Genomic DNA, 23,133 nt, shown 5'->3' with positions numbered 1-23,133 from the left:
AGCATAATCATTCGTAATAAAATAGAGAAACTAAGTTTTCAAACGACAAAATAAGAAAGAGCTTCGAACAGGTTAATAGTTGAAGGGGGATATTAGCACATATAATATTCTAGTTTCTATGCCTTAGTTTCAAGCTCCTCTTTGGCTGTCTCTTCTACTTTTTTCTCCACTAATTCCTCTCCAGGCGTTGCGTCTTCAGCTTCATCGTCTGCTATTTCATCAGCGTATACCTCTGGATATTCGCGGAAACAGTCTTGCATGGCCCGGAAGTTGTCTACACAATCAATACCTTTTGGTTCCGCAGTAGAGTATACAAAGCAAGAGAATGCTGCTTTAAATTTCTCTCCACACGGCCCATTGGCCATGCCACCTAGACAAGGACAATCCCAGTTAATCTCGCCATCCGGGCTGGAAAATTAGAAAAATTTTATGATTATTAATTTAAGGAAACAAAAAGAATGGAAAAAGCAAGCGAACAAGAGAGGAGTCTTTACCCAATTGCAGATTCACCACTCTCCTGAGCGATTGGCTGTTGCTCTCCAACTGCGTCTGTAATCACTTTCTCGCTTGCATCCTCTTTTTCCAGAAAAATGAGGATATCCTTGCCGTCTTCTTCCTTTCTACAGTACGACATATTATCAACAAATGATTACAAATGTCGAAACTATCGTATTAAAATAAAGATTTTCAAGAGATGAGTAGTAGGTCTCGGCCATGTTTTCTAACGTATGAGATTAGTCACAATAGCCGTCACAAATTCTCGAAGTCTAACCCCCGCTCAACTCTCCTTTGTTCATAAGATTTAATTACAGAAAACTCCTGGTATCATTATGGCTACATCACTAGGGCAATATCAACACAGCAGTTCACAGCAGCAACATGATGATTCAAATGTACCCGATGTTCCCCTTGCGTTAGTAGCTAATGGATATATTGAAGATTACACTACTCAAATGCGCTCTCGGCCAATCCCTTGGGAGGTAAAAGAAATAAACTTTGCCTTACTTTTTAAATGTTTCCACCGCCACTATGAGTGAGATTACACTTCTATAATAGTCTGGCTGTGTTTATTCTTTTTAGAATTCATTGTGAACTGATTGTGAAATGGACGCGTCATTGACCTGTAATGAATTTAATAGGGATATCAACGTGCGACTCTCATCACTCAAGAAGAACTCCAGCTAATCAAACGTGTCGACAAAAAATCTCCTGAAGAGATTAAAAGAGTTATGGACAAGGTATGAAAAATATAATTTAGGCGCCTCATAAATATAGCAATTAATATTATTTAATCCAACAAAAAGGATGGCGACCAATATGCTAAACTCTATATTAATTTATTGCAAAAACTCGTTCGCGTGGAGACTGTTCAATACATTTTGGTGCTGGTGGATGACATGCTCACAGGTATTAAATATCGTAATATTTTCAATTTGTTTGTTCCTTTTTTAATTATTTGATTTAATTTCTCACAGATCACAATGAGCGTACTGCTCATTTCCACAAGCTCTCAGCTGAGAATCCTGAGCTTCCTTTTGCGCCTTTTTTGAGGTGAGTTGCAAAATTTTTCGTTTTACTCATTAAGCTAAATATTTCTATTCAAAGGTGTATCAAAATGGACAACGATTTTGTGCCATTGAAGGCAAGCAAGATTTTGACAATTCTTATCTGGTGAGTGACCATCAGTATTCCTGAAAGATACATAGGTTAGTCTTACCGTTTTATCTTCAATTAGCTCTGCGCCAAATCCTCCTTCTGTCAATTTTACCGAGTTCTTCCAATGGATAGTAACTCAACTTCAAAACAGTAATCCAAACGTCTACGACCTAGCTGTGCAGGTCCTTGAATCGCTGTTGAGGTCGCGTGAATATCGCAAATTATTTTGGGAAACACCCCGTGGAATGGATTCGTAATATGCTATTTTATGGTTATTATTAATCACATATAAAATTAATTTTCTTTATACAAATTTTTAGGCTTGTCAATATATTCCAGCGCAGCCCATCTCCACAGATGAATTACCAGACCATTTTCTGCTTGTGGCTCTTAAGCTTTGAAGATGAATATGCAGCCCTTCTTAACAAGTATGTGGTAAAATGCCTCCAGCACTTAAAACAAGAATTCATATTAAAAAATAAATAGGCAGTACGGTATTATCCCTACACTGATTGATATTGCTAAGTCAGCAATTAAAGAAAAGGTTATCCGAGTTATTGTAGCGACATTTAGGGTATTTTTGACATCCTTCTTATTTAACAACATACGCATAATCTAATCCAAAATTGTTAATTAAAGAACTTAGTTGAAAAAGCGCCCGAGCAAAATCTTCCAGCAATGCTGGTTGCTAAAATGCTGCCATTCTGTGAAAACCTCGCCGGACGTAAATGGAGCGATCAAGAAATAATGGAAGATATCGAAGTACTCCAGTCAATTTTACAAGAGAATTTCCAAAGCTTATCGTAAATATATATTCTTGGAATTCCTCTTTTCAGCTCACTAAATTTTGGCCTTTCATATAGAACTTTCGAAGAATATGCAACTGAAATCCGTTCCAGGAGGTTGGAGTGGTCGCCCCCCCACCAGTCCGAGCAATTCTGGAAGCAGAATGCTCCTCGGCTTAACGAAAATGATCACGAGCTACTAAAAATATTAGCACGACTATTATCAACCTCTTCGGATACAACTGTGTTGGCTGTAGCGGCCCACGATATCGGGCAATATATTAAACATCACCATGCTGGGAAAAAGTGAGTAAAGTTGTTAGAGCGAAGGCGAACTCGGATAATTTAATTGTCATACTATATAGATTCATTCAAGAAATTGGAGCAAAGCAACGGATAATGGAGCTGATGACCCACGAAGATCCGGAAGTAAGATATCAGGCACTTTTGGCGGTGCAGAAATATATGACGAATGCATGGTGAGTTTCTCTTTACTCCACGAATCACATAAATATTATATCATTAACCTACGTCTATTTCTAATGTAGGGAATTCTGAGTATGGAATATATTTTTTTTTTTCAGATTTCATGCTCCTTTGGCATTTTATTCCCTCATACACTATTTTTTGAATAAAAGTTTAAGTTTTCCTTTTTAAACTCTTCGTAAACTCTTTACTTGATTTAAACACTGCTAAATAAAAACGCGTCACAAATTTGTTTGCTTTCGAATTTCAAGTTAGCTATTAATCTTGTCGCGTAACATACATTCTTCGTGAACATTATTTCATGGCTAAACTTAGGGGTGAGTTAATAAGATATTGGATTAATTTGCTCACTTATAATAGCTCATTTACTTTCCCTGCTACCTTGATATAGTTGATGGGATACGAGTACCCAATCCGCTTGAAGTCACCTTAGCAGAGGTGAACTCTGAGCTCATCACACTTAGCAGAGCAAACGATCCGAATCTCTTGCGTTATATCCGAGCAGAGGGCACCCTGTATCGTAATATCCCGATCCCAACTCCTAGCGCTGCCAAAAGTCACAAAAGTGGTAAACCCTTCTACCCTCTGGGACTGAAGGGTGGAAACTCAGAAAGCGGAGATCCGATGCGACAATGGATTGATGAAATTGAGAAGAAAGTCAATTTTTGGTGAGTTGTCCTGATTAAATAATTTGCGTACTGATGCACATTAGTGACAATCCTTTTCTTATTACAATTGAAATGTAGGAAGAAAGAGTAAGTTCGATTGAAAATAGATTGCTATCCTAATCATCCATTTATTTTTTCTCCCATTTAGACAGATAGTAAATTTGTTAGATGCTGCAAATTTTCTTTGGAATGACATTACACAACCTTTAAGATTAAGGGTCTTTGGCAGAGTAAGCATCCCAGTTTACCCTCATAACAAGAAGCTTTTACAACTTTTAATTTTCACTTATCCCCTATTCCTTAGAAATCGTCAGATAGCAGTATTATCGAACGCTTACACTCCAATTATCAACAGTTCCCTTCAAGAGCTCTGGCATGGCATCCTTACCGACATCTTTTTGCAATTGCTCACCGCTCTGATATTATTTACCTCTATGACTTCTCACGCGAAACATACATCCCGCAAGCGCTTGTTCATAAACCTTTCATGAAAGAAATTACTGCCCTCGAATGGAAGCCGCTCTCTGGTACAATACTTGCAGCCTCTTCTCAGGCGGGAATTTGCCTGTGGCGTATCTCTATTCAGGAGCGGCCACCATTGGAGGATGGAGCTGATGGCACTGTGCTAGCAGCATGGCTAAACTTTTTACGATGTGAAGGAGTTGAAAACTATACAAGTTTATCATGGCATCCAGATGGACAGCTGCTGGCAGCAGGTGCTGCTGGCGGAAAGGTGGCAGTGTGGGATGTGGTTGTAGAAAGAGTGGTAGAGCTTCCTAGATTACACGGCGAAGTATTAAATGTTAAATGGAGTCCGAGTGGAGAATTTTTGTGTGCTGCCACCAGTGATAATGCATTATGTGTATTTGAGACACAATCTTGGACTATGAAAAAGGTGAAACGAAAGCTTCCATCACATGTTAAGGTACGCCTATCCTATCCGCTTAAGATTTCATTTCGAATTTTGGTTGACATTTATTACCTATTACGTATTACCTATACTAGACTGTTTGCTGGACACCCGACGGATCCAATCTACTCTATTCTCTTGATGGGGGTGACAAAGTGTATATTCTTCATTTTCTCAAATCACAACTGCTCGAATATAAGGAATTCTCCCCTATATCTGTTGCCGAATGCGATGCTTCCATGACGACTGGAAAATCAGTCAAGTAAATTTCAGCCATCATAGATCTAGATAGCCCTTCCTCTTAGCCAACATATATAAACTGAATTTTTCCTTTTTATTTGCAGAGTGGGCGGATCTATTCATCAGATTGCGCTGGATCCCACCGGAGAGCGACTTGCTATTTCCTTCGAGCAATCTGAGCTTATCGCTGTTTTTATGCTTCGTCCAGCAAGCGCACTCACCGATGATGCTAATTTCGCCCTGCATGTTGGCTTTATCCGTGGCCCTACATGGCTCCCCACAGAGCAACCATCCCCGCAATCCTCCGCCCCCCAGACCACCGCGTCGACTTCTATCTCTACCAGCCCCGACAAAGATATTGTTGTGCCTGAGCCGAAACCCTATTACATAACTTTTGCCAAGCAATTTGCAAGAGGCTGTTTACTGAGTGTATGTTGGGAGAATGGTGTGGTAGGCTTTGTGCCATTCTACTTTGTTAGTGATGCGCAGATTCGAGAGCGTAAAGGAGATATACGAGGGGTATTTTAACGTTACAGCATTTGATGTGAAGGTGTTCGAAAATAAATCAATTTGAAATAAACAAGGCAAATACTTTATTATTTAGAGTAAAACACATGGCCAAAGAATTATAAAAAAAAAAGCTAATCTCAAATAAAAAAGAAAAAAAATATAATACAAGAGAACTATTTAGCTTCCTCTACAACATATCGATCCAAAAGCATTTGTTGTCGCCGCCGTACCAAAAACTCTTCCACCTCCTTTTGTGTTGGCACTGGAACATGCGCAATAAACTCAGTCTCTTCCATGTAATTAAGTTGTTTAGAGCCCTTGTGGTCAAGCTTTTGGGACTCGGAAGTTTGAGTTTGGTTTTGAATTTGACCAAGTGCGCGCGCGAAAGCTGGAATCAAACCATCAGTAAATGTTCTCAAAAATTAAATATTTCTGTCATTCATTTACCTCTCGCCTCCTGCTCCTTTTCGTATTCTAGCACCATTCCATCCTCTTCGTCTCGGTACCCATAATAGTCTGCATCTATATTTTTATACATTTCCGAACGGTCCTTGCCCTCTTCCTCAGGCGCATGCTGTTCGAATAGTTCACGAACCCCCGGTAAATCCCTTGCGCGTCCAAAATAACGATAACCTCGGATTCCAGGAACCTCCTTGCCTTCGTGATCAAGCATTCGAGGACCAACTCTCTAATATAGGGCCTATTAAACACTATTCAACTGCTTAAATCAAAGTGTATATTCGTACCCTGTAATCTGGTCCTCCCAAATCCTTTATCCGCATTTCCCATCGATATTTTTCTCGCATCAATTTGTTTATCTCGTCGTTAAGATCGCGGATTTGATATTCAGGGAGTCCAACTAAAAAAAAAAAAAGCCTGTTTATCTTCTGCCCCTCTCCTTATGTATATTGGGATAATTTGCATCTTACTGTCTTGAATTCTTGACACTTTTCGTGAAATTTCCCGGATGGTATCATGCCGCCACATTTCTGCCTCTGTAAGTGAGCTGATGGAAAGGGTATTTGTGGGCCTCTTGTCTGGGCGCTTTTTGAAGCCAAGTTCCGCAGCTTGGGCCTCACGGAAACGGTAGAGCATAGATCTATTAATAAATGAAAAAAAAAAATAGATCAACATTACAGTTTACATTGTGCAGATCTCTTGAAAGAGAACTCACTGGGCTTTCTCTTGATTGCGCGCCTAAAGTTAAAATCATAACATTAAACAGGTTAAATTCGATCATTGAATTATGATTCGAATATAAAAAAAACAACTCCAAGCTATGATCGAAACCGTTACTTACCATCGTGATATTAACTTTGGATCTTAATACCTAAAGCTTGTAAACAATTTCCTCTTTTCATTGCCCGTGGCAATTCGTGGCTTATGGCACGAGTGACGACTCGAACTGATTACGCGTTCGACTCGTATTCACATTTTTATTTGCACGATTAACTCGCTCAATTCTCCTTTCCTGAGAGAACATTTAACACACATCATGGAACATATCAATATCGCCAACCCTTTTGATACAGCGCCTGTGTATTCTAACGCAACAACTCGGACCCAGTAGTTTTCAATTCTTCTAATATTTTGAATCTAATGGATCTCTAATACTTTTTATCAAATTTAGACAGCCGATCGTCACGGGAACATCAGTCCTCGGGATCAAATACAAGGATGGGATAATGATGGCGGCAGATTGTCTCGGTATGTTAGCAGAATAACGTGGCATATTCATAAGTTATTTTTTCTTATACACAAATTTCTATTTCAGCCTCCTATGGTTCTTTGGCCCGTTTTCGGGATGTGGAGCGTCTTTATCCAGTTGGTGAATACACCGTCTTGGGGGCTGCGGGTGATATTTCAGATTATCAATACGTGAAACATCTGATGGATCAGCTCATGTAAGTATAGATATACTTATTCTCTTTTCCCATTACTTAACTTTATTTCTATTCAAGGATTGAGGAATATGAGACTAACGATGGCCATGTGCTTGCTGCACCTCACATCTATGAATATTTATTCCGAGTCATGTACAACAGACGTTCACAGTTCAATCCTCTTTGGAATTCATTTGTCGTGGGAGGAGTTCACAAAGGAGAAAAGTACAATACTAATATATAGATTTGCAAGAGATCTTTTTTTACTAATCAGCTAATTTTAATTCCTTTCCCTTATCCAGATTCCTTGGTTTTGTTGATCTCCTTGGCACTACATACCAAGCTTCGACAGTTGCTACCGGCTATGGAAGTTATCTGGCACAGCCTATTTTGCGCAAGGCAGTGGAGGGTCGAGAGGATACTCTTACTGAGGAAGAGGCCATCAAAATTATTGATGACTGTATGCGCGTGCTGTATTATCGTGACGCACGATCGATGAACAAGGTACATATACTGCTTTTTTATATTACACTGCCTATTTTCTAACTCTGAAATTACTCAACCTTTACTCTTAGTTCCAACGTGCAAAAATAACTGCTGAAGGTGTTGAGATTACAGAGCCATACTCCGTTGAAACAGAATGGGGATTTGCCGAGGGCATCCGAGGCTATGGGCCGCAAACGGAATAAGGGTATTTAGAGTATATGTGTAAAGCGATAATTTTTCATTTTTGTTTCAGTTTTTTTTTCCTCCGCGAAATAAATCCGACTTGTTCATTTTTAAGTTCCAAAGCACGAACAGAATGAGTACACAATTTTTTCTTAAAAAGTTATTCAATACATTTCTAACTCTCACACCTAGTGAGAACACTGGCTTGCTATAATCTATGGGCTAACCACTTTGAAATTTGAAAGCAATATTTCCTATCAATCTCAAACACGAGCTGTGTTTTCATGAAGTTTTTCAGTGATGCCTATCCTAGAGTTGGCCCCATATACCTCCATTAAGTGCCAAGTGAATGAAAATATTGGATTTAACTACGCAAAATACTGAGTGAACACATTGTGTTATTAAAGAATCACATTAACTAAAATGCAAGCTCTAAACAATTAAAAATAGAAATGAGAAAAATATAAAATATCACATTTTACAACAGTAAGAAAAACACAGGTTATTTAATCGCATCTATTATATCCTCTCCAAGCTAATCGGGTCATTATCGTCCAATCTTACATGTGCTTGCTTTCTCCGTGTTGCCCGTTCAAACTCGTCTTCCTTATCCTCTCCCATGATTACCTTTATATTTTGACGCGAGTAGAGTAAGACGCACGCGTTTACAAGCCCGATCACTTCCACCGCCAAAATCACGAATAATAAAATGTATACAGTAGTTATTTCTTTTTTAATCGTGTTGGTGACTGCCTGTTGGCATCCTATGGCAACAAGTTGGCTGGGATGTGGGATACATGTCTCGGGGGTGTTTGCGGCTCGATCAAGAGGATTTTCAAAACCGCAGCAGTTAAACTATGGTTCCCCAAAAGAGAGCCATCATGTCACAAATCCGTTCTAAATAATACTTGAAAATCTTAGTTTACCGTCTGTTGGAAGAGTACACGTTGCTCCTCTGTTAACGCCGACCATAAATTTGACGTGTTATTCTCCACAAAGTTTAATTCTCTCTGCCATAACCAGGCGATAACAATTTGGAATAGGAGAATAAAGACAATGAAAACCGCGTAAATTTGCACCCATAATCGCCGCTTTCTCAATGCGCTCAAAACGCCAAAGAGAGCCTAGCATAAAGAAGATGGGAGAAATAGAATGGAGTAGGGATATTTATAATTGATATTTAATGAAAATTACCGTTAAAGAAATAAATGCCCCGAGCACTATCATCGCAATCATCAGTTCATGAGGCACCACATCAGAGACTGCAAGTTAAAAGCATTTTTCAGTAAGCTCTAGCTATCAAGTTAGGTCGAGGCATATTTCTGTTAAAATTACCTTGGAGCTTATTCATATGGGCGAGAATCCCCAACACCAACACACCAATACCAGCGAGCAAAAAAAAGGCATTGGTAAGGCCGAGATAGATTCTACTTATACATTGGCAACATTGGCGAAAACCCATCTCTGTAGTTCTTTTGTTCTTCGGAAATGCTCTATTTCTCTACTAGAAGTTGCGAAAATAGACTTGTACGAAGATTTTTTTCGCGGTACATTTCAAATATATTCCGTGGCACGAGCGATCTTTAGTGATCGGAGACATAATCAGCAATTTAGCTCGAGTTCCAGGTCAAAAATGAGTCAAATTAAATGAATTTCATTATTCCTTTAACCATATAAGAGGTCCATGATATTGTACTTTTATTTCATTTAACTCTCAAAAAAAAAGTAAGGGAGGAGGGGTATAATTACAGTAAAAAAAAGGGTGATAATATAGAGAACAGTCTGGTTTTAAAAAAAGGCTCGTTAAAGGAGCACAAGAAAAAGAAAATACAAAAACCCTGATCACCATTCCGTACTTATATTACAAGTTCACAAATAAAATCCCATCATAATACACATTGAATTATTCCACATCGCTGTTATATCTCCGGAATAAGAACCAAAATACAATTGTGAAAACACCAATCACTGCAGTCTCCGCGCCATATACAATAACAAAATTGGGGTCCTTGCTCCAGACCGCAATGATCATGCCAAGCAAGCTTCCAAAAGCGTTTGTGCAAAGGAAGAGTGCCGTCACGACTGACTTCAGTTCAGGTGCAGCGGCGCGGAATGCATACTCCAGGCCAGTGATAGAGGCAAAAATTTCGGAAATAGCAATGAGGAGGTAGCTAGGAATCTGCCAGAAGACGGAGATATCGTTAACAGCTTCCTTGGGCAAATTGGACATCGAGAAATCGAAGTAGGGGGCGGATTTGTAGACGAAAGACTGGAGCACAGTCACATATACAAAGCAAATAGCAGTAATGGTAAATCCGATGGTGATACGTGTGATAGGGCCGAGTTTGAATCCACAGCGACGAAGCATCGGGAAAATAAACATGTCAAATATAGGAATGGCGACAACAAGGGTGAGACTATAAATGCAAACTATTAGTTACAATTCCTAGTTAAAGAGAATGGCATCTCAATGTCCCTACCTGTTGATGACGTGGAGCTGTTCAGGGCCAAGCCATGAGGGACGCTGCATGCGTAAACCCACGCTAATAAAATTGTCGTACATGTTGTTGTAAAGAGCCCAGTAAATGGGGTAGAAGGTGAAAACTTTGCACGCATTCAACGTGCGTCGTACATCGTCAACGAATTTATTATCCCATGGCAGCGAACCTTCCTTTTCCGATTTGGCCCCATCCAACCAATGCTCATGTTCTGGTTTACGATGAGTTAAGGCATAGCTAACGCATCCGGCAAACTTGCCCAGTACGGACAATTTAGTCACCATTCCATTTCGTTGATCACCAGTGCTCGATGGTGTGATGTATCGGGAGCGGCCAATAACAAAGACGGTGATGCCTATTGCAAAAATGCATGTAGGCACCATGAATGCATACTCAAATCCTTTGGTGTTGGCAAGGGTGGGACACATCAGTTGTGCAATTGCAGAACCCAAGTTAATAGCCCAATAAAAATAACGGAAAATGCGCTCCACGGTTAGCGAGTGGTCATAGATGATATTCTTCTCAGGAACAACGACATCCTCAGTAGGCACCTGCTCAGCAGCAAAGGAAGAGACATTTGATTTGATACCACCCGTGCCAAAGGCTATGAAGACATAAAGTGCGACGAGGAAACCCGGGAAGTGATACCCAGGGTCAACGGTAGGAATGCTCGAAGTTGTAAGGAAAACCATGCCGAAGAGATACCAAATCGAAAAGATGAGGATGGTACGGAATTTACCGAGATAGCTACAGAGGGACCACTTTATTAATCCAGCGGTACTAGTCTGATGAAGCATTCTAATTACCTGTCAGCGACAACTGCTCCGAAAATGGTCGTGATGTAGGCAAGGAAAATGAATCCACGATTGATAGCAGTGGAGGTGCCTTGGTCAATTTTGAGTTCTCCTATCATGTAATGCTGGAAGAGAGTCGAAGCTCCGTAGTAAGCGAACCTTTCACAGAACTCGGTAATAATAATCATCCAGGCTGCGCCTGGGATCGGTCCAGGTTTACGAGCGTCGTCAACACTCACGACATCCGCTTTTGAGTTCCCGAGTTCCAGCGTAGATGGCTCATAATGTTTTTCGTCGGCCATGCTTTAGAATGAAAATAAACAAAAGAAAAAGAAATAAAATAGTAAACAAAAGGAGAAAGAACCGTGCCGGGAAACCTGTGGTAACTATTTTATATCCCAGAAGTTTAAGGATTGATTTGGTGCGATTTTGGGCTCCGAATTCGGGAAAAAAGTAAAGAAGTGTTTGCAGTCTACACCAATTATTTCGCCTTATGGTAGAAAGTGACACAAACTAGGGTGATATTGAAGACACTTATAACTAAGGGTCCGAAATCAAAAATCGATATCTTTTCAACTAATCTTGATGAATAATTTGCAATCCCACTATCAGCCGTGAACCTAAGGGCTCAAATTTATAAGCGACTTGTAAGATGGATTTCAGGTAAATAGAAAAAAAGAAATCGAGTATTGAGCGAACCTTAGCTGTAAGTGTCCTGATGTCAGGACGATGCATTTGGCAGTCCGATACAAAAAATTTTCACTTCACCTCACAAGGAAAGGCGAAAATAAAGAGCTTGTGGGAAGGAGTACTACAAGCGGAAAAAGGGGGTGCATGCCTTGAGGACACAAGTGCAGTCACAAGTGATCCAAGATGCCTACCAATTGAATCCCTCCTATTTCGTGCGGCTCTTTATTCTTTTCTCTTAGCGGGCTCACAAGGAATTGTATGATTTTAATCAAGATAATCTGCCAACTGCTCCAATGAATCGAGTAGACGTACTCCGAGATGATGTCGCTTAGATGTGCCGACTTCCTAACCTTCAAATTAAGAAGTCGTATCTAAATATATCTCCGTTTATGTCACAGGCTCTCCGGTAATATTTGCCATGTTGACCTGCTAAAACCCTTTTTCCGCACATTAAATACCACTAGCGATGCGGAAACTTGGGGCTGGAGTTTCAAATGCGAGTGCTGATCACCAATAGGAGAAAATAAAGTGATATGTACAAAACCTCAACCTCTGGAATACATAATAGGAGATTTATTTTCATACAATAGCATCTTATATTTAATCAAATTTTTGAGCGGTCAAGAAGTAATTAGCCAGTCCTGCAGGAGGAAAGGTTGCAGAGCTAAACCACCGTCTTTGAATCGGATCAAAGCCAATCCCGCGCACATCTCGTAAAATCCAGCCTGGCAGGGCCTTGACAGCCTCCACTAGCTCCTCTGGTCGGATATATTTATTGTAGTCATGAGTTCCACTGGGTACAAGACCGAGTATTCGCTCTGCCATGAAAATAGTAGTTAACCAGGCGAATGGAGTACGAGACATAGTGGAGAGAATGAGGTGGCCCTTCGGCTACATTCAAAAAAAGTCACTTAATTTAAGAATAGAGTGAAATATAAAACAGAGAATTACTTTGACAAGCCCTGCACATGTCTCTAAAAACTCGGCAGGATAATCCACATGTTCAATCACTTCCATAGCACACACGAAATCAAACCGCTCACCCTCTTCTAGTAATGATTCTGCATGCAAACGGTTGTCTAATTAATAATACTTTCAAATATATGAAAATTGTGATTACCTGCAGTGGTGTGTCGATACTCTATTGACCCAGGACCAGAAGACAACCCAGGATCCGTTCGATAGTGTAGTTTTGCCATCTCTATATTTTCTTTGGAGGCATCTGCACCAACTACCTGAGCCCCCAAGCGGGCAAGTGACTATGCACAAAGAAGTGAGAGAGATGAAGAATCACGCTAGGAAAAGTTCACACACCTCAGATAGCAATCCTCCACCACAGCCGATATCAAGAACACGCAGGCCTTCGAATGGGGGTTCACGTGGGATACGCTCAGGAACATCGCGTAATACTTGATTACGTATATAGCGAATACGCTCGGGATTCATTAGATGTAGAAGAGAAAATGCGCCATGTGGATCCCACCATGCTGCTGACATTGCTGAAAATTTTGCTATTTCTTCGGGATTTGCAGAAGACTGCGTAGAATAAGAAGGAGTAGAAGAGAAAGGGCGTTTATAGGATAAAGCACTATCAACCAAATTCATTCCACAAATAGATTGTTTAGTTGGTTAGTTGACGATAAAACTGTGGTACGCCATCGAATCTATGTAGATTATGATTATTACCTTGGGGAAAACTTCGTGCCCACCGCACGTAGAAACCAGGCGGACCTGTTCATTATTCTTCGCTATATTGCTTCGTATTAGACTTGTGACAATATTCTACTTAAACAAATCTTTCGGATGTGGCTTAGAAACGTACATTGGAGTTAATTAATCAATAAATCTCGACTAGAGATTCCTATCGCCTTTATTTCTAATCTCATCGATAAAGATAAATAATATTTCTACGTTCTTTGTTTATATGTTATTAAATTATTGGTATAGAAATATATCCAAATAATTATTTTTCTGTCGTGATCTAGTTCTAGATATGAGGTTATAAACTCGATCAATGCAATTGTAATAAAGAACGAGCCTCGAATCCCCAAAGATCTCTCGTGCCATTAAAAACTCGATTGCCCTGAACCTATTGATTATTACGGATTTTATAGCACACTTTTCTTAATTCAATAAATACTTTTGATATTGGGGAAGCGAAGAGATTAAGATAGTGCTGATGTGATAACAACTGGCATAGAGGGTGGAGGTATCACGATAAGTCCCTTGATAGATGTGCACAGTAGATTATCGGGAATATATCATTATCTATTCTGTAGGTTGACACCCAATGCTAAAGCAACAGAACGATTATTGTTTATCAGGTAATCTTAATTACTGCCCAACGTGACTTTAGCGGTCACATGCTCAGAGGCAGGCATAAATCCAAAACGATTCATGATTACCCCGTTAACAGTTTTTTATTACAATTCTTAATGACAAGTTTATTTCAAAATGACAATTGGTCAGCGATTGCCGGGAAGTCTTCAATCAATTGGTCGGCCTTCGCGGGCAGTATGTCAATAGCATGCTGGATATTGGTGTACACCCCTCAGTTGATTGAAAATTACCGACGCAAAAGTGGCGAAGGTCTTTCGCTTGGATTCCTATTGGTGTGGTTGTTAGGCGATAGTATGAATCTCATGGGCGTTATTATGGAAGATCTTCTTTTCACACAGGTTGGATATCTTTGCTGACATATATAATTGTTTTCTAATGGTAGTGCTTCTAAAGTTTTTGTTAGGAGTGTATTATGTGTGCGCTGATGTATGCATAATTAGCCAAGTATATTATTACCGAGCCAAGCGACTGGAACAAATTGAAGAGGCTACTCCACTGCTTGATAATGGGGAAAGCAGACGGTTATTTAGTCCTTTCGATATTCTTGTTGTAGTTATGACCGTGATGATGGTAATTAGTTTAGTTGGCGTATACTCATTTTGGGATGCGAGCAGCGTTGGGAAAACTTTAGCGGATAATTATCTAAAATGGGTTCCCCGAATCGTGGGATGGAGTTCATGCCTCTTCTATTTATGCTCGCGAATGCCACAAATAATCAAGAATTTTCGGCAAAAGTCATGCGAAGGACTCTCCCCTTTTCTTTTCTTTTTTGCAGTTCTTGGCAACACATCGTATATTCTGGTAATTTATTTCTGTACCTTCATATATAAATAGTGCTAAGTGTCTTTTGATTTCATCTTCTTTAGTCGATACTATTACATTCATTAGAGTCGCGCTATCTTCTTATTAATATGCCTTGGCTTCTTGGCAGTTTTGGGACATTACTTTTTGATTTCACCATCTTTGTGCAGTTTATACTTTTTCATGGAAACCATAATGCTGCCCTAGATGAGGTTCAGGCGATCCGCGTTGACAGAGCGCGACTTGTGAAGAGCAACTCTTTCAGCCGCACTATTCAGATAAGCACATAACCTTATATATGTATTTTTTAGACATGATTAGACCCTTGTAATATTTGATATGAACTTTCAAACTTTTTCACTAGGTTGTTATCATTATAAATTTCCATCGTGTGTTGGGATACCACACCATTTATTTGTAATCCCTAGATTGATTTTGGTTATTTATATTTCCTGACACAATATATTATAGTGGTGCCATGGATATGATCTTTTTTGTATTTGGATTATCCCCTTACATGCAAATTTCTCAGGTGTCTAAATTTAACACAGTCTTTCTAGATATCCTGAGATCTTTGACGAAAGAGTGCTTTTGTATCGAAGAGCAGCCACTGTATATCTTTTGCCAATACTACCGAAACAGCATTCATTACTTAATCGAAGGTCGAATACATTCACTTGCAATTTGGGTGAAACACCCAATATTCGATCCATTTTAAGGACGTGACTACTATTTACGTGGTCTTAATCAATAGGATAGAGTTAAGGATTCCAGATGTCTGTTAGATCATCTTCAGTATGTTAGCATCAGAATTTTATCTCGAAAGTCAGCTCGAGTTTGCTCTTCCGACACGCAACGCTCCAGTGCGTGTGTATCGTAGTCGTTCATCGGGGCTACGTGTAGTGTTCACTCATGTACCTGGGCCGTTATGTACTGCAACGATAGTTGTTCCGACACTTGCTGAGGATAATAAGGGGCTTCCACACACACTTGAACACTGTACTAATCCATCTCAATTTATATTATATTAATAATGCTCGTACAGTTATATGTTTTAACGATTTGTTTTAATACATTTTAGTGATTTTCTGTGGATCAAGGTCTTATCCGCATCGCGGGCATCTCGATTGTCTTGCAAATCGCTCCCTCTCTTCTGGCACAAATGCGTATACAACAGAAGATCACACAGGCTATACCATATGTACTGCGGGACAGCAGGGTTTACGGGAAGTTCTCCCAGTATTCCTTGATCATATTTTACATCCTACACTGCGTGACGAACAGTTCATCACAGAAGTTTACCATGTCGACGGTGAAGCCAAAGAGCAGGGGGTTGTATTCTCAGAAATGTTTTCCAGGGAGAAATCTGAAGCTGATTTGGTAAGAGAAGGATGGCCTTGTCATATTCAAAGAATTGCGTATACTCAATTTGTATGTCATTTTAATAGTTAGACCATGCCTTACGCAGACACTTGTTTCAAAATAAAACTACATACTCATACGAATGTGGAGGTCTTACTCCCGATATCGCAAGGCTAACTAACGAACGCATCAAAGCTTATCACTCTGATTTCTACCATGTTGATGCCATTACAATAATCATTGCGGGAGACAATCTAGATGCTGAAAGTATTTGCGGAAGACTTGCCGCAGAACCAAATTTGCTGGATAAAGCAACTATTCCTCGCGTCCCACGAGTAATCGATGACACGCGAATCAGTGCGGATAAGAAAGGCTTAGTGCACTGTGATGTTGTACGCTTTCCGTCTTCTGATGAGGAGTTTGGATCGATTGGGTATGGATGGCGTGGTCCAGACTTTCAGGATTTATATACAATCGTTGCACTTGATGTGCTTTTCCGTTATTTGCATGAAACTTCAGCTTCTCCTTTTGCTCAGAGATTCGTTGAGCGTCGCAATCCTCTAAGCAACCATATCGACTTTGAAATTAAAGGATACGTGCATACCCTTATGTTCCTAATTTTTAGCGGGGTTCCAGTGCAAAAGTTAGAGAGAGAGGGAGATAAGAGGGTAGATGGGGAGACCAAGGAAGCTGAGAATGAAGATGATCAAAGCGATGAGGAAGATGATGACGAAGAAGATGATGACGCCGACGATGAGGATGATGACGATGATGATGACGACCATGAAGAAGAGGAAACTGAAATGGAGAAGGAAATAGATCCATTTAAGCCCGGTTTTTTCCATAGTGAGGTCCTATCGATTCTACATCAGCTTATCAATACTGGTTTCCCAAAGCCGGGCATCATGCCTTCTATTGTTGCGCGACATCGTACTAAAATTCGTGAAGCACTTGAGGATGATCCTCACGATGTAATAGCTGCCTACCTTATCCCGGATGTGCTCATTAACAGTTTCTCTCCTCATTCCAAATGTAAAAATGGAGAAGGGGACTTCACGATTGGCACGAGGGCTAATATTTTTAATATCTTGGATGACCTGGCTTCCAGACCTGACGTCTTTTGGATTGAATTAGCCAAAAAATGGTTGATCGATGCTCCAATGGTTGAAGTTTGCATGTTACCCGACGCTCAATTGGGAAAGGAGCTTGAAATGCGTAATCATAGTGAGCAGCAGGCGCGCGTGGAAAAACTCGGGGTGGACGGGCTGAAGAAGCTTAAAGAAGAGGTCAAGCGAGCTGTGAAAGCAAACGAGATCAACGTGCCCTCAGACGTGTTGCAAGCTATGCCTAAAATTCCGGAACTGGTCAGTGTTCCAAGGCTACCTGCACAGATGACCATCAACAAAGTTCCTGCTTGCTTCGAAAACGAAAAGCGTAGTGCGAGACCGTTTGAATTTGTGCAAATAGTTGAGGCAGATTCTACGTTTGTGAGTCTAAAAATCTGTCTTCCCGCTGAAGATCTATCAGAAGAGTTGCGTCCTTATTTGGTATTGTTCCAAGAGCTAATTTTCCAATCCAATCTCCGAGTTCCTAACGAAGAAGGTGAGAATGGCTGGCAACGCATTGACTATAAGGACGTTACCACTCGGCTTTCCAATGCTCTTGCATCGTACGAGGCCGCCACTGGCTTCGGCAATGACACTTTTGCATGCTCGTGGCTATCAGAGTTATTCTGCATAAGTGGTTGGGCAGAGCGCGAGCGCTTCGCCGACCTTTGTACTTGGCTACTCGATGTATTATTCTTCACCGAGTTCACAGTAGATCGTGTGCGGACCGTAGCAAAGAATCTGCTGAGCTCGTGTAAGGAAATGAAGCGTGAGGGTAGCGAAATGCTATTGGCTCTGAGCACACGAGTGACGGTGGATGCGCGCGGACTTGAAACCGAGTCAGGATATCGTCCTTACGGGTTGCAACGACCAGAAAAGAAGGCAAGAACAAACAAAGGGGACACGGAAGTGTTGGGCAATGATCTTGCTATTAGCGTGTTTCGGCAAGAACCTTTCCTCCGAGCCATTATCGCGGAGCTGAAAAAGGGGATTGAAGCCGAGCGAAAAGTTTTACATGCATTGGAGCACTTAAAGTGGACGCTGATTTCCTTGGTGCGATCAAACCTACCAGGCATTGTACAGTTTGGATTACCAACTGGATTTGGGGCAAACGAGGCTGTGAAGTTTTTCTTAACCACATGGGACCGCAAAATTTCGCAGTATGACATGGCTGCAACTGCAATTGCTAGTGAAATCGGGAAAGTGAAGTTGACGGAGAGCACAGCGTGCACATCCCGCTCCTCAAACCCATTCCCATTCCCACGGACTCCCTACACTCCACTCTCTCCTGTGTCGCAGTTCTTCCATGTCCCTCTTGCCTCTATTACCTCTTCTTATCTTGCGGTAATCGCTCCGTGCGATATATTGTGTCTGCCTACGGCCAAACCCGAGCAACATCTTGATTATCAAGCGACTTTACTTCTATGCGAGTTGCTATCTCGTCTTGAAGGTCCATTATACACGTCAATTCGTGGCAACGGATACGCTTACGATGCTTCTCTCTATATGGTTACTTGGCAAGGACAGATCACCTTTGAACTTCGCGATGCGGTTGACCCTGCTAAGGCCTGCGCGGCATTCTTTGATGTGCTTAAGCGGCTAGATAGCGATTGGACATCTATTGTTTCCGCTTTTGACGTGGAAACAGCCAGGGCGTCCCTGGTGTACCGCACATTCTCGGAGCGAAGCACTGCAAGTGGTATCCTAGGTGCCTCTCTTCGTGGTTGCCTCAGAGGATACGATACCCTGGAGGCACAAGAGCAGTATGTGGAGTGGCTCTACCGCGTACAAGACGAAGATTTACGTCGCGTGTTTGATCGCTATTTGAAGCAATTTTTGACCAATGAAGGTTTGGTTGGCGTATTGCTAACGCCACCCGCAAATGAATCATCAGAGGTTTTGAAGGGAATGCCAGAGGAATACTCATTCCAAAGGATGTCACTTGAAGAATTTGATATCAAGTGTCAGCTTTGACAGGTCTAAGTTCGGTTTATTAAAATTCTATGCATATCAAGCTGGTGCCTATTTTACTACCCTTATTTGCTCCAATCTACGCACCTTATGCATCTACAGAAAGCTATTTTACAAGAGAGAAACTAAATAAATTTAATCGTCATATACAATATATCCATCGCGCTGCCTCCTGTTAAATATCCGTTTCTCCGTACGGTAGCTTTGTTGAATTAACTCATAAAAGAATTTGTAATAAAACAAAAGATCGTCGTATTCTCCGTTGTAGGCATTGTTGCGCAATTCAGCGTACTCTCGCATGAAATAGTAGATGGCCTCTATGGTTGCTAGGTGATTTATGTCCTTATTTTGATAGCGCCAGAAAGTTGTCTCGTGAGGAGCAATTGTCACTTGAGGTAGTCGCGCGAGTGCGGGGATATTGCGTGCCATGGAGGAAGCTTGACGCCATGTACCGTCGATAACTACCAGCTTCTTGAAGTTAAGCTTGTCTATCCTTTTTGCTGTCTAGATGCATGGAGAGGAAGAGATTCGGAGAAGAAAATAAAATGATTTAGATAAGATGCCATGATTCGTGAAAAGACTTCATTTACCGGTCCAGGATAGAGCAATACTACATCCTCGCCTTCATAATCAGGAACTGCAGTGTGCGGGTAGATTTCTACATCATTGGGAGATATGATCTTAGCATGTACTGCGGTCGATTTCCCATCTCTTTCTTGTTCATGTTTGATTCTATTAAAAATAACCAGAGATATGAGCATATAATTATCTGTACCTATGAACTGTCTGTGATTCTTGGCAATAGTGTCGAGATTAGCACACGTACATATCCAGTTTTATCGGCAAGTTAACTAAGGGGATATCCTCTCGCTTGAATCCACATAGAGTATAGCAGAAGTAACAGAAATACTTCATTGGTCGCTCACATTTAGGACAAGGCACACGCTGTCTACATTCCCATAAAGGTGCTGTATTCGAAATTTTGAACTTATCGAAAGGTGATTTCTCGGGAGGGGTCAGTTTGGTATTCTTTTTTTTCTCATTCTCCAACGCTAAAATATAGAAACATATCGATTAAAAGGACGAAGTCACATAAAAATTAGCTCACACTTACATCCTTGCGTATCGTTGCGCTGATGTCCATGTAGTAATTCCTCTGATGTCATGTTTTCGGTTTAGCATATATGAGTAGCTAATCAAATTTTTGTTGTCACAAATGAGCCACCCAAAGTTTCAAATGAAATTTCAAAATCCGAATAATTTCGGAGACGAGTTCCTTTCATTTTACAATGGAGATCCTAAGATATAATTTCCAAGATTATCTCCCCCGGATCAAACAGATTCTTGAAGAATGTGATTTTATTGCCATAGACACAGAACTTTCAGGTATTTTCTTATTAAATCTGCGAATTCATTGATCAGAAATGCGATTAATTCATTGATTGCTCAAGGTCTGCATAAAAATCCAATACACCACAAAATAACGCGGCATGACTCCCTCGAGCAGCGTTATGTGCAAGTCCGTGTGGCTACAAGCTCGTATCTAGTTTTGCAAATAGGCATATGTCCATTTCGCTGGGACTCGGAGCAGGGTGCCTATATCGCCTATCCATTCAACTTTTACATATTTCCATCAGGATCAGAATCGGCCTTTATGTGCAAACCAACAGCATTAGAGTTTTTGTCAAAAAATGGATTCGATTTCAACAAAGTAAATAAATATTCTTTGATAGGAGACTGGACTATTTTATTCACATACTTTATATCTTAAATAGTGGGTTTACAACGGCATTCCGTATCTAACTTTGGAACAGGAGAGTGAACTAAGGGAGAAAAAAATGCGCATATTTAATTCTAACCTACCTGATATCCGCATTGATCCAAAAGAGGAGTCATTTATCGAGAATTCAATGTTGGTAGTATTTTGGGAACTAAGTATTACTGTCAATTTTTGATGTTTTCTTTACTCTTTATCTATAGAAAAGATATAGAGAGTTGGCTTGAAAAAGAGCCAGATATCAGCAACTGCCTTAATATTGCTACTAAAAATTCATATCAACGTCGGCTATTATACCAGATAATTCGAACAAAGTATAGACATCATTCCTTTTCTTTGATAATGGATAAATGATGCTTACTTTACAACTTAAGCTTTCCTCAACTCGACACTGAAGGAAGACAGGGCTTCATTAGAATTATTCCCAGTAGCCAAGAGCTTAGACAGAAAAAACACGAAGAGCGGATGGAAGCATTAGAAGTTCGTTTAGATCATGTTATTGTATAGTGGTTGTCACTAATTTTTCACTTGTGGGATTTTAGAATGATATCATTAAGGCCAAGGGATTCCGCTACATTATTGATATTATATGTCACCTTGGCAAGCCCATTATTGGACATAATTTCTGGCTAGATTTATGCCATATCTACGCACAATTCGTCAAACCCTTACCTGCTGGCTTCTCAGACTGTAAACGAGCGTTGAACCAACTATTTCCATTTGTATATGACACAAAATATATCTGTGCATCAGAAAAATTCAAGGCACGTATTCTTGTTGCTTTATTATTAGTAGTCGAATTCTCAGTGAACCTGATAATATTTAGTGTTGGATCAATGATTCGAATCTCGTCGAACTAGAGGAGAGATTGCATCGAGAGCCATTCACAGAGCCTAAGATTGGTAAAACAAATGCATATTCTATTTGGGAAGATAACCCTAATTTATTCCTATATATTAAACAGAAATCAACGTACACCATTGCCGATACTCTATTCAAAATCCTGCGCACGAAGCTGGTTATGACGCTTTTATGACGGGAGTTGTATTCTTAAAATTGGCAGGATTTCTACGTGAGTTGCAATATATATTGTGAGATATGGTGTAGATAAGGTTATTACACTCTTTTTTAAACAGATAGTCCACCGGATGAAAAAACTGAGAAAACTATTGTAGAGAAAGATATTGCAAACGAATCTGTCGACGCAGAAGATATACCAATGCTCCCTGTCTCTGAGTGCACATCATATGTTGAATACGAAAATGAAGATAACGGTGAGAAGGAAGAAGGCGAATGGACTGAAGATGAATGGTCAGAAGACGATAATACGATGCCTACTACTGTTGAACATCCATCTTCTCAACCCCTTCCTCTCTTTGACTCTGATTTATTGAAACCGTTTCTCAATCGATTGAATTTGAGCAGAAATACTATCATGCATATATATCTTGAAGGAGATGAAGGTGATTATATATTTTAACCACGTTTTCAATGTTTGTTAAATTTTAGGGTATTGAATAGATGTCTCTCCAATCGACAACGTGTTTCATCTTTTTTCTCTCTCTGAGTCGATCCACGCTCCCGAATTGCAGACTTACTTTGGGTCTTTCGGCAATTATGAAATTGAGTGGCACCAAGATTCCGAGTGCTTTATCACCTTTGAGCAGCTCACCCTGGAACCTACTGAAGTAATGCTTAAAGTAAGGGAAAAAATGGGAGCGGATAGAGTATTTGAAATTGAGACCCTAAGTGAGTGGAGAAAACGCATGCTTGAGAGTATGAGTGATCTATAGTTCTTTCGTAAACATTTTAGCGGGAATTATTTTATATTTATCATGTATATTGATTAGATTTAAATACACTAATATTTGCTCCACCTTGGAAAAACACTAATCGAAAATCTATGTATTTAGCTAGTTAGATACGCAAAAGTTTTATCCAAAAGTTCAAGAATCGATATTAGAATATCCTTACGATTCAAAATATT

General features: G+C 40.2%; 12 protein-coding genes across 12 annotated transcripts; 6 read left to right on the top strand and 6 right to left on the bottom strand.

Annotated features, from left to right (window-relative positions):
- Positions 1-116: 116 nt before the first annotated feature.
- VTP21DRAFT_7298 (uncharacterized protein) lies at positions 117-634 on the bottom strand (the record flags this gene model as incomplete). The annotated part of the gene is made up of 2 exons (XM_069398023.1): positions 117-408; positions 495-634. 2 exons carry the CDS (start codon positions 632-634, stop codon positions 117-119), a joined length of 432 nt encoding a protein of 143 aa, XP_069255525.1.
- A 196-nt stretch (positions 635-830) lies between these two features.
- On the top strand, positions 831-2,999 carry VTP21DRAFT_7297 (uncharacterized protein; the record flags this gene model as incomplete). The annotated part of the gene is made up of 12 exons (XM_069398022.1): positions 831-980; positions 1,140-1,238; positions 1,305-1,407; positions 1,476-1,551; positions 1,606-1,671; positions 1,736-1,909; positions 1,977-2,084; positions 2,143-2,230; positions 2,296-2,459; positions 2,520-2,747; positions 2,807-2,920; positions 2,990-2,999. 12 exons carry the CDS (start codon positions 831-833, stop codon positions 2,997-2,999), a joined length of 1,380 nt encoding a protein of 459 aa, XP_069255524.1.
- Positions 3,000-3,228: 229 nt separating this feature from the next.
- Positions 3,229-5,273, top strand: VTP21DRAFT_7296 (uncharacterized protein; the record flags this gene model as incomplete). The annotated part of the gene is made up of 7 exons (XM_069398021.1): positions 3,229-3,244; positions 3,319-3,595; positions 3,674-3,682; positions 3,744-3,825; positions 3,900-4,520; positions 4,601-4,767; positions 4,850-5,273. 7 exons carry the CDS (start codon positions 3,229-3,231, stop codon positions 5,271-5,273), a joined length of 1,596 nt encoding a protein of 531 aa, XP_069255523.1.
- Positions 5,274-5,428: 155 nt separating this feature from the next.
- On the bottom strand, positions 5,429-6,558 carry VTP21DRAFT_7295 (uncharacterized protein; the record flags this gene model as incomplete). Its single annotated transcript, XM_069398020.1, has 6 exons — positions 5,429-5,643; positions 5,703-5,943; positions 6,002-6,114; positions 6,185-6,354; positions 6,430-6,452; positions 6,556-6,558. The coding sequence occupies 6 exons, from the start codon at positions 6,556-6,558 to the stop codon at positions 5,429-5,431; spliced, it is 765 nt and encodes a 254-aa protein (XP_069255522.1).
- Positions 6,559-6,750: 192 nt separating this feature from the next.
- Positions 6,751-7,827, top strand: VTP21DRAFT_7294 (uncharacterized protein; the record flags this gene model as incomplete). The annotated part of the gene is made up of 6 exons (XM_069398019.1): positions 6,751-6,821; positions 6,886-6,962; positions 7,030-7,159; positions 7,217-7,363; positions 7,441-7,642; positions 7,714-7,827. 6 exons carry the CDS (start codon positions 6,751-6,753, stop codon positions 7,825-7,827), a joined length of 741 nt encoding a protein of 246 aa, XP_069255521.1.
- A 499-nt stretch (positions 7,828-8,326) lies between these two features.
- On the bottom strand, positions 8,327-9,158 carry VTP21DRAFT_7293 (uncharacterized protein; the record flags this gene model as incomplete). Its single annotated transcript, XM_069398018.1, has 4 exons — positions 8,327-8,662; positions 8,734-8,931; positions 9,002-9,069; positions 9,143-9,158. The coding sequence occupies 4 exons, from the start codon at positions 9,156-9,158 to the stop codon at positions 8,327-8,329; spliced, it is 618 nt and encodes a 205-aa protein (XP_069255520.1).
- Positions 9,159-9,710: 552 nt separating this feature from the next.
- Positions 9,711-11,401, bottom strand: VTP21DRAFT_7292 (uncharacterized protein; the record flags this gene model as incomplete). The annotated part of the gene is made up of 3 exons (XM_069398017.1): positions 9,711-10,224; positions 10,288-11,052; positions 11,112-11,401. 3 exons carry the CDS (start codon positions 11,399-11,401, stop codon positions 9,711-9,713), a joined length of 1,569 nt encoding a protein of 522 aa, XP_069255519.1.
- Positions 11,402-12,389: 988 nt separating this feature from the next.
- Positions 12,390-13,528, bottom strand: VTP21DRAFT_7291 (uncharacterized protein; the record flags this gene model as incomplete). Its single annotated transcript, XM_069398016.1, has 5 exons — positions 12,390-12,680; positions 12,741-12,850; positions 12,910-13,048; positions 13,104-13,377; positions 13,476-13,528. The coding sequence occupies 5 exons, from the start codon at positions 13,526-13,528 to the stop codon at positions 12,390-12,392; spliced, it is 867 nt and encodes a 288-aa protein (XP_069255518.1).
- Positions 13,529-14,224: 696 nt separating this feature from the next.
- On the top strand, positions 14,225-15,220 carry VTP21DRAFT_7290 (uncharacterized protein; the record flags this gene model as incomplete). Its single annotated transcript, XM_069398015.1, has 3 exons — positions 14,225-14,467; positions 14,523-14,930; positions 14,996-15,220. 3 exons carry the CDS (start codon positions 14,225-14,227, stop codon positions 15,218-15,220), a joined length of 876 nt encoding a protein of 291 aa, XP_069255517.1.
- A 507-nt stretch (positions 15,221-15,727) lies between these two features.
- VTP21DRAFT_7289 (uncharacterized protein) lies at positions 15,728-19,372 on the top strand (the record flags this gene model as incomplete). Its single annotated transcript, XM_069398013.1, has 3 exons — positions 15,728-15,929; positions 16,012-16,310; positions 16,379-19,372. 3 exons carry the CDS (start codon positions 15,728-15,730, stop codon positions 19,370-19,372), a joined length of 3,495 nt encoding a protein of 1,164 aa, XP_069255516.1.
- A 132-nt stretch (positions 19,373-19,504) lies between these two features.
- VTP21DRAFT_7288 (uncharacterized protein) lies at positions 19,505-20,535 on the bottom strand (the record flags this gene model as incomplete). The annotated part of the gene is made up of 4 exons (XM_069398012.1): positions 19,505-19,873; positions 19,960-20,101; positions 20,196-20,421; positions 20,484-20,535. The coding sequence occupies 4 exons, from the start codon at positions 20,533-20,535 to the stop codon at positions 19,505-19,507; spliced, it is 789 nt and encodes a 262-aa protein (XP_069255515.1).
- Positions 20,536-20,658: 123 nt separating this feature from the next.
- VTP21DRAFT_7287 (uncharacterized protein) lies at positions 20,659-22,939 on the top strand (the record flags this gene model as incomplete). The annotated part of the gene is made up of 10 exons (XM_069398011.1): positions 20,659-20,755; positions 20,821-21,080; positions 21,145-21,281; positions 21,350-21,460; positions 21,521-21,626; positions 21,689-21,910; positions 21,973-22,048; positions 22,111-22,218; positions 22,283-22,609; positions 22,668-22,939. 10 exons carry the CDS (start codon positions 20,659-20,661, stop codon positions 22,937-22,939), a joined length of 1,716 nt encoding a protein of 571 aa, XP_069255514.1.
- Between the last annotated feature and the right edge of the window lie 194 nt (positions 22,940-23,133).

The sequence above is a fragment of the Calcarisporiella thermophila genome (genome assembly GCF_041956535.1).
Source record: "Calcarisporiella thermophila strain CBS 279.70 unplaced genomic scaffold VTP21scaffold_3, whole genome shotgun sequence".
In the NCBI taxonomy this organism is placed as follows: Eukaryota; Fungi; Calcarisporiellomycota; class Calcarisporiellomycetes; order Calcarisporiellales; family Calcarisporiellaceae; genus Calcarisporiella; species Calcarisporiella thermophila.
Note: the sequence above shows the minus strand (reverse complement) of the source record. Positions and strands in the feature narration are given on the sequence as shown.